The sequence below is a fragment of the Carex rostrata genome, chromosome 11 (assembly GCF_964058835.1).
Source record: "Carex rostrata chromosome 11, lpCarRost1.2, whole genome shotgun sequence".
NCBI classification, from domain to species: Eukaryota; Viridiplantae; Streptophyta; class Magnoliopsida; order Poales; family Cyperaceae; genus Carex; species Carex rostrata.
Window position 1 is genome coordinate 3,346,650 of NC_135928.1, and position 9,378 is coordinate 3,356,027.

Here is a 9,378-nt window from a genome sequence, read left to right on the forward strand (position 1 = left end):
TTATTCTTATGTACAAATATAATTTTACACACTAAATGAGAAACAGAGCTGTTTTGATTATATTTTTAACTTCCCGCTGTAAATATACCTGAAGACCTGAAACAACTAGCACAGGGAAAATTTCAAAAAGTACTTGTTGCTTGATCATTACCATCATTTCTCTTTAATATATTGTATAAATGTAGAGCATTGTAATTTCCCTTTTTTATATACATATATATTATACTATGTCTCCCTAGAAATGGGTGCTAATGACATTAAATAACATTATGAAAATATTCTATTATTACAAAATTCAACACAATTCAATTATTACACACTCCAATAAATTTTGATGTTTCTAAATTGAATGAGGATGTGTAGAAAAAATATTCCAAAGTGGGGGCAATCATGAAGGTGGAATCACAAGAAATTGAAAATTACATGTCACAATAACATTTCAATGTTAAATTGCTATAAACTATCTATATTCTTGAAAATTAATATGACCGGTAGCTTGTGCATGCTCCGCAGCCTCCTGTTAAGTTAATACAAGAAAAATATAACTTCTGAGAGACTAGAATTTTGTGCATTCCCTTGATAAAGCATTAAATATATACTGGAAGTGTAAAAAATTCATCAGGTACCAAGTCCTTGTATTATGGAGACATAAGACAGCGTATTACGAAAATGCAGAAATTATCTCATATATGAGGGGTATACAAACTTCACAGAGATTTGAGTATCCATGAACTTTGTTTGATAGCAAGTACAATTAAGCAAACTAAAATAACATGAAAATAGAGCGCTAATTACCTTCTGACCAATAACACCAATTTGACAAACACCGCACCGCAAGGTGAAGTTTGATGTATCTGTGAAGCTTCTTTTCCTGAAAATGAACCATTAACAGGGATATTGAGCAGAAAAAAATAGTCTTAGGTCTTCATAAAACTACTTGTCCACCAGCTACTGGTAATTGAACCAGGCTACTCAACATATCCTGACCCAGTTTGCAACTTCATGGTTTCTTTTTTCAGGGCAAATAGGACTTTAAAAGTAGCAAAGGTTTAGACTTTAGACCAAACAAACAAAAAATAAAAAAACAATGAGGAGGTACCTATGTGCATCCTTCACCAGGTTTAGAGCAAGATTTTCAGGAGGACCAATGGACCGTTTATAGTCAACTGGAAATATCGTCTGGTCAAACTCCTCAGATGCCGAATCAGACGGCGTCAGCTGTCATTTTTGTATTGCAAGTTCAAGGAAACAGGATGATGACATAATGACACTTAAATCTTTTTTTTTTTTGCAACTTATTTTCTTGGTTATGAATTGCAGTTCAATTGGGGATCAAGAATATGCGCTGAAAGAAAATTAACAAACCAAAATAAGCTGATTCAGTCCAGTACTTGCCGAACCAAGTACACAACCAGGAATATTAAGAGAAACGTACCGCTAAGGCATCGTAATGTAATCCGTCATAGATAAGCATAACCCTCTCGTGATAGTTCTTCTCCTGTTTTAATAATTATTTCAGTAAACTATAAATTAAAAAAATCCAGAAAAAATCCAGGTATGTTCCCTACAAGACAGAACTTTCACGTATGACCCAATAAGATGTAAAAAACATCTACAGTGGCCTTTTTAAGTCCAAGCCTTAGAAGATTCCCAAAAAGAGAGAGAGAGAACTTGACAGCCTCAGTCAAGATTTTTAAAGAGAGAGAGAGAGAGACCTGGCCATACAAGTCGCAACGCATAGTTTGGATATCATAAGCAGCAATTTCACGACTGTAATATTCTGATAGTATGGAAAGTTCAATTGCTCCTGGTAGTAAAACCAAACAAAACTATGTCAGCAATGGTTGAAGTTATAGCTCATATACAAAACATCAAAGCACAAAAGAGACCTTAATGTTTACTAATTCTTGTTTCTTCTTATTGACTAGTATGGTCATTGGTTAGTGATAGAAAAATAGAGCTAGGGTTGTTGTAACAAAATGCAAAGTCAGAATAAATATCTACCTCCCCATTTTTCAGGGTCCATGATCCAAGAACAATATTCCTCATTATTTTTGCCAAGAAATGCTTCGTTGTACTTTACTGGATCACTTGCCACTGCAGCTGCTATAACCTACAACACCAAAGAAATAATGATTTATAAACTTATCTTTCAGTAGACCAAATACTATAGACACCTACCTACAAAAGAGACCCAACATTTCTCCAATCTGTCACTAACAACTAAAAATTTTGGTATCAGAAAATAACATACCACCATTAAATTCTGTATGGAAAAGGTATTTCTTATTCCATGAATACTGACAAGTTACCAACCTTTCCTTTCTGTTGGGTTACTGAAATCAAAATACATAAATAAAATTGAAGGATTGATTGCTGGCTCATAAAGAAGTACGAGGAATGTTGGCTCTCATTGGAAAATTCAGAAAATAATTTGGAATAATTGCAAAAACAGCAAATTATCAATGTACGAGAGAGGAAAAATAAAAAACCTAATGACATAATAGTATTTTTTTTTGTGTAGCTCTCATAAAGGCATACTGATAACCTATGCCAACATGAACTGCTACAGTGCCATAAGCCAAGAATAAGGTCCCGGTGGCAGTTAAAACCAGTGTGCTGAACCAGGAACAATACTAGAGGCTAGGAACCAGAATACATCACCTCTACTGAGATGAACCACATGGTATGTTACTGGCTGGGACACTCAGCTCATGACCATAATCATATAATAATCACAAAATTTCACATCAATTTCTTAAATCATCACACAATTATGGCATGAAGAAAACATAAAACTAGAATATTCCAAACTTCATTGTCTCAAGTGTGATAAGTGATAACTTATTTCCAACTTTTGTAAGGCAGAAACTGAATATGTTTGATCCAGAGTTGAACTAGACTAACTGAATCGAAGATAAAAATAAAACTCAGTGAAATAACAATGTAAATAATTAAAAAAATGGAAACGGTAATATAGAGGAAGACGTAATTACAATGTACAAACCTGTCTAAGCTCAGGAGCCTTATTCTTATTGTGCTCCATAACATACCTAAGCAAATTATTCAGAAACAATATTGTTCAAGAAATTCACAAATAACGGGAATTAAACGAAAGTAGCAAAATTAAAATCAAAACTAACCCAACAGCATTAAAGAGACAACTATTGTCAGATGGGATAACTCTCCTTACAACAACACCTTCCATGACACTTCAATTTAAAATCTGCAAATCAACGAAACGGGAAAAGAAAAAGGTCAATTTGGAGTTGACAAGAATTTATCTTTGGAGAATTACCAGAACCCAGCTGAACCAGCACCTAAATAGAAAAAAATTAAAAGTTTAGAGGACTTCTTGAATGAAACATGATGTAAATTCCAGACCCGATTTGGAAGGTAACCAACGAACCCTGAGATCTATAGTTGCGTGCAACCACCGCAGAGAGAGAGAGAGAGAGAGAGAGATGCTCACAAGAGAAGCAAAAGTTTGTTAAAACGACCAGAATGCTCTAGCTTGAAGGATAAGAAAACGAAGATAACAGGGGAAGAATGCAATCTCCTCCTGCTCGAAATTTGCAAATTTTAAAGCATATAAAAAGGAAACCAATTAGTTGAGGGGAGACTTGAGAGGAAAGAGAGAGAATCCAGGTAACAGCGGCGGATGAGAATAAACTGGAATTCATATTAACTAAGGTACCTCAAATGTTGTGTTTAGATATGGACCATCAGATCTTTTTTGACACAAATCTAAAGCGGATCTGTGCATCCCATCTGATAGAGAATTGCTCCAAATTATGATCGGACGGTCCAAATGCAAACTCTAAATTTGAGTTACTGAAGTGGATCTATACTCGTAACGTGTAACTTTGATCTAATGGATCTCGTAATGTGTGGTACTTTCTGTAGCCACTTAATACAAAATAAGGACTGAACACACCATTCAATTATTGACTTTTACAAATTTGAATGTACTTTTAATTTTTTAAATAAAATTACTATGTTTAGAATTTTTTAAAAAGACGTTTAATTTTAAAATCTGTTAATTTATTTATTTAAATAGATTAAATTTTGCAATTAACATGGTTGAGATAAATATTTTTGAAAGTAAATACTTGAGATTATTATAAGTAAAAATATTTATATTATACTAAATTTATTAGAATTATCTACAAATAATAATCCCAAAACTGTTGAGAATTAAATTAAATGGCTAAAAAGTTCATTTATCATGATAGCTTTTCATTGAAAAAAAAATGAATAAACCATTATATTTATTGCTTCTTAAAGGATATTGGATATACAAAATTATTGTTAACAACGTATCATTAATATCACTGACCTTATATTCATAATATCCACAATATGGAATAAAAGGGAAATGTTTGATAGAGAAATTGCATAAATTAACAATGAAGAACCATAAATATTTAGTCATATAGTTAAAATGTTCTTATTTTTTTTCATAACCCCTAATTTGAAGTACATAATACAAAAGGTCTAAATGGAAAAAAAATACATCATGCTCGTAATTGATTTATGTAATATATAAAACCCTCCTCCGTTATAATTTGTTTTTTGTTGAAGTTATCATCTAATCATATGTTTGTATGTAGTTAGCTTCCTAATACATATCTACCTAATATAAATGCAAAGAACTATATAGAATGTCTCATAGATATTATTGGCTAAAATTTAATCTAAATTGTTTGTTACATACAAAATTCATCATTACCACAGATGCATGCTAAAATGTTTACTTATCTATTAGCTATCAATATCATTAAATCCTTTTTTATATCTTCCGTTGCCTATATAGAATTATGGTGTTTTTAAGCTTACCAAGTCTTATGATAATCTTAACTTTAAAATTTAGTAGATTGACTTTAAATGATAAATCCAAACCGATTAAACCAATCTGATAAGTTTAACTTTAAAATCTATTAGATTGACTTTAAACGACAAATCCAAACCGATTAAACCAATCTACTTCACAATTAATGCACTTACATGCAAAATTTATAAATTATTCAAGTATAAAATCAATTGATCAAAAATTGTCACAACTCACAAATGAATAAATCAAATTAACTTATAAATCTTTATTTTTTTATCGTACTAAATTAATTCAAAAATTGATAAATTTTGCATGTAAGCACATTACTCATGATGTAAATCGGTTTTAACATTTTGGATTTATCGATTGAAGTCAAGCCAATTAAACCTAGCGTGTACTATGCTCATCAAGAGGAGTTGATGAGCATAAGCTTCAAAATTTGTCGGATTTGTTTCAAATGACAAATTCAAACTGTTGAAATATTCGAATTCAATTAGTATAAAGTCAAGCGGTCAAAATTGATTAAAAACAAATGTATCAAAATAACTTATAAAACTCAATTTTCATCATTTGCTTACATATTGACTTTGTACTAAATAAGTTTGAGAAATTGAAAATTTTGCATCTACACACATCCCTTGTGAAGTATGTCGATTTCAAAAGTTTGGATTCGTCATTTGAAACCAATCTGGTTTCGAAGTTATGCTCACCAAGTTATTTGATGAGCATAGCACACACTAGCTTTACTTTGAAGTAGGGTTATTTTAAGCTCACAAATCTCTTTAATGAGCTTAACTTCAAACCCTATCCAAATGAGTTCATCCAAATCGTTGAAAAATGAACATATTAAAATAACTTATAAACTCTTTTTTTACAGCTTGACTTTGTTGGGTTTCGGGGTAACCAAAACCCGTTTAGACTTAAGCTGCGGAAAGAACGTAAAACAAAAATTTTTACTTCTAACTTAAGCCAAGGATTAAACGGGGCATGTCAGGAAACTTTCCAAGGTGGTCCACCTTCAATATTCCTTTGGCATCAAAACCCAATTTAATCCTTTTACAGATCTACTCCATGATTGATTTCTAAAACTTTAATCTACTTACCAATTAAATAGATTAATATAACATATTTATACCTTGTTTCCAAATCACAGTTGGAATGCAAACCGAGCGAGTAGAGCTACATCACGAGAATGATTCTACTCGGAGCATCAGACGTCTGATGCCTCTATAGGTTATCCACCAGGACTAACCAGAGAGCGGTTTATTTCTTTTGCCAGAAATACTATAAACCGCGAAATTCTGCAAAAAATACTATTCACGGAGAAAAAGATGAAAACCCGTAAACTCGAATTTTCGATTACTCAGTTTCACAAATAAGCAAAACTGACATATCGCGAAATTCGAGAAAACACTATTCATCAATCCCGTAAATATACTTCACAACAACCCGCAAGATTATACGTCAACTACGTATAACTTTCTTTTCTCAATCGAAACACTGTTTGGGAGAGAAACCGAGAAAGAGAGAAAATACCGATTCGATTCTGCACGAAACGATACGTGTGAATTAGTGGTTTTTCTCTCTACCCCTCCACCCTTATTTATAGGGTTTAGGGTCGGTTGCCAAAAGACCAAAATGCCCTCCAAGTTCGGCCTATCTACAAGATATGCCATTGAATGGATAAGGATGATGACATGTCATGTGGATAAGATCGATGACGTGTCATCTGGATAAGATCGATGACATGTCATGCGGATAAGGACGAATCTGAAAAGACCCGAATGCCCTCGACCCGAATACAAATAATATTCGTATAATTATTCTGAATAATTATATTTTTTTTTGCTGTTGTTGTTTCGGTAATTTATACAACGTGTCCTGCACATTTATAAATTAACCGGTTAACTTTTATACAACGTGTCATACACGTTTATAAATTAACCAATGTTTTTGCTTGTTATTTTTACATAACATTTATAATTTAATTATAACACGTATAATTAATTATAACCATCTTACTATTGATCATAACCAATTTATAATCAATCACAATAAGATTCTCCGATTAACTCCTATATGGTGTGACCCGATAGGATCTGTGTTATGTTGGTAAATAGAATTAAAACTGTTTTAACTTCTATAATCATGAGAGGCATCTGGTAAAACGCATCATGACCATCCAATTACACAGATGATGCTGTACAATACAATATCACGATACAGTAAACAATTTACTTGTGTCAGTTCTTTTGTCACATAGCTATCAGATTAGTTTCAAGGTAGGTGTGTATCATCATTGTAAACTTAATCTTTTCTTGATCTTGAGCAGATTATCAAATATGATTACTCTTGTAATCATACCGCGCGCTGATAATCTTACTCTATCAAGGGGCCCAGTGATGCTATAGCTCGTATAGAGATACGAGGGACAATAGTACTTTTGGTAAACCATCACTACCTCAGCTAAGCCATGTATACCGAAGAGCTACCGTTATAACTGCATTTTACCGACAGCGTTTGATAACAATCACACATATACATTTCTTAGTAGGAAAGATGAATACCTCATACTTTAGAACTTAACACTGAATGAAAGCATTAATGACACGAACACAATTCCGTATAATGTTTCATTCGGGGTCTGTCAGATATCATGTTCCTGAAACATATATCTATGTGATTAAAATGACAACTCCTTGTCTATGGTCTGTAAAACTTGATCATCATTTAATCCACATACTAACCTTACAGCGGTAATTAGTGTTCCTGCTAATTACCTTGGTCAGTGACCTTTTAAGAGTATATATCATCTATATTATGGAGTTTCACAATTTCAGTCATGAACTCGAAATGATCCATAAATGCAATAATACTCAAGGCAACAAAATGATATTAATCATCCAATTCATGAACAAAGCTTTATATAATCAAAATTATCGTATTATTGACTTCTAGATTATTACAAGCTAACAGACTTTGTAATAAATTAATTCAAAAATTTATAAATTTGACATGTAAATGCACGATTCGTGTAGTAGATCATTTTTAAATCTTTTAATTCGTTATTTGAAGTCATGTTGATAAGTTTTGAAGTTAAGCTTGCAAATTATTTAGTGAGCTTAAGAACACTTAAGTTATAATCATAAAATTAATATAAATGAGTCTGGCTAATATAACATCGGTGTCATATGACACTAACTTCAAAATCAATCGAATAGACTTCAAATGACTAATCCAAACCGTTCAAACCGATTTACTTTATGAGTGATGCTTTTGCATACAATTTTTTTATATTTTCGAGTTATTTTAGTATCAAATCAAGCGATAAAAATATTGAAAAATGAATGTATTAAAATAAACTTAAAAACTCACACATTTGACCGCTTGACTTGATACTAAATAAATTCGAAAAAAAATCTAAATTTTGATGTAAACGCGCAACTAATAAGGTAGATCGGTTTGAACGGTTTGGATTCACCGTTTAAAATCAATTCGATAGGTTTTGGAGTTAGTGTTATATAGGCCAAAATGACACTGATGTTATACTAGCCAGGCTTAATATAAATTGTTCCATAATTTTTAATAAATTCTTAGTAATCTTGTTTATGAAATATTACATCCAATAATTATTTTAATTTCTTATAAATGTCAAAATTAGCTATGGCTCCGGAGATGTTCACTTCTGATCTTATCCACGTATCTACCGTCTCCAATCGAGAAAAATCCAAAGTCGTAATTATTGCATACACATGGTCTTTAGATGCCATTAGCGCGTCCAATTACTTTGTAAAAGGGGATCGGAACGATACAGAAAGTTCTCAAAAGACCGGATCCATCTGTTAATACTTCAATTGTATAGTTTCAGTGATTTGATTCCGTAACAAACACAACTGTCAACAAGTTACTTCTTGTTTGGCAATTTTCTAAATAAACCCCATTTAGTTCAGAATTCCAACCTGAATAATATTTGCACCAAATTCTAATCACATGTCTACGACTTTTGGAGAAATGAAAGGCCATCATTTGTAAAATCGCTAAGATAGAGATTTTATAATTTCAAATTTTCATTGAATTCTGATTGTTTTTTTACACGAACAAACGAGAATTGTTTATTCATAGAAAATAATATAAAATAAGATTAGAAAAATATATGATCTTTTATTGGTAGTTGAATTGGTGACGCTGCCACCGATATATATTTTTTTTTTCAGCTAAATTTTGTTTATTTTGAATCGGTGGCTTACTACCAATTAAAAATTTCATGTAATCTATTTATTTTTAGAGTCGATTCTAAAGATTTTGAAATTTAAAATGGGAAAAAATTTGGACACTTATGTATATAATTAAATTCAGTAATACAAAAGTTTAAAAAATTCATATATACAAAATTTAAGCTCTAATATTTTATTTATTTATAATATATACAGATTAATTTTATTTTTAATATATACATATTATTTTATTTATTTTAGTCCTCCTGAATCTTGGAGCCCTGGGTGGGCCGGGCTTGTCTGTTTCTCTCTTTTTATTTCTATTATTTT

General features: G+C 31.6%; 1 protein-coding gene across 2 annotated transcripts; it reads right to left on the reverse strand.

Annotated features, from left to right (window-relative positions):
• Nucleotides 1-276: 276 nt before the first annotated feature.
• LOC144561678 (OTU-like cysteine protease family protein) lies at nucleotides 277-3,665 on the reverse strand. 2 transcript variants are annotated; one of them, XM_078310708.1, is made up of 9 exons: nucleotides 3,385-3,665; nucleotides 3,144-3,226; nucleotides 3,008-3,053; nucleotides 2,005-2,113; nucleotides 1,716-1,807; nucleotides 1,436-1,498; nucleotides 1,100-1,218; nucleotides 796-871; nucleotides 277-517 (listed from the first exon to the last, which is right to left on the reverse strand). In XM_078310708.1, exons 2-9 carry the CDS (start codon nucleotides 3,206-3,208, stop codon nucleotides 461-463), a joined length of 627 nt encoding a protein of 208 aa, XP_078166834.1. In that variant the 5' UTR covers nucleotides 3,209-3,226; nucleotides 3,385-3,665; the 3' UTR covers nucleotides 277-460. The 2 variants fall into 2 exon arrangements, with proteins under 2 accessions (XP_078166834.1, XP_078166835.1); XM_078310709.1 differs by having other exon boundaries at nucleotides 3,473-3,656.
• Nucleotides 3,666-9,378: the final 5,713 nt, after the last annotated feature.

Excerpts from the sequence above, each read along its gene's own strand:
- LOC144561678 (XM_078310708.1), bottom strand. The coding sequence starts at position 3,208 with ATGGAAGGTGTTGTTGTAAGGAGAGTTATCCCATCTGACAATAGTTGT. Across the intron at positions 872-1,099 it reads CTGGTGAAGGATGCACATAG|GAAAAGAAGCTTCACAGATA; the intron begins GTACCTCCTCAT and ends GTTCATTTTCAG. Across the intron at positions 518-795 it reads TTGGTGTTATTGGTCAGAAG|GAGGCTGCGGAGCATGCACA; the intron begins GTAATTAGCGCT and ends TTAACTTAACAG.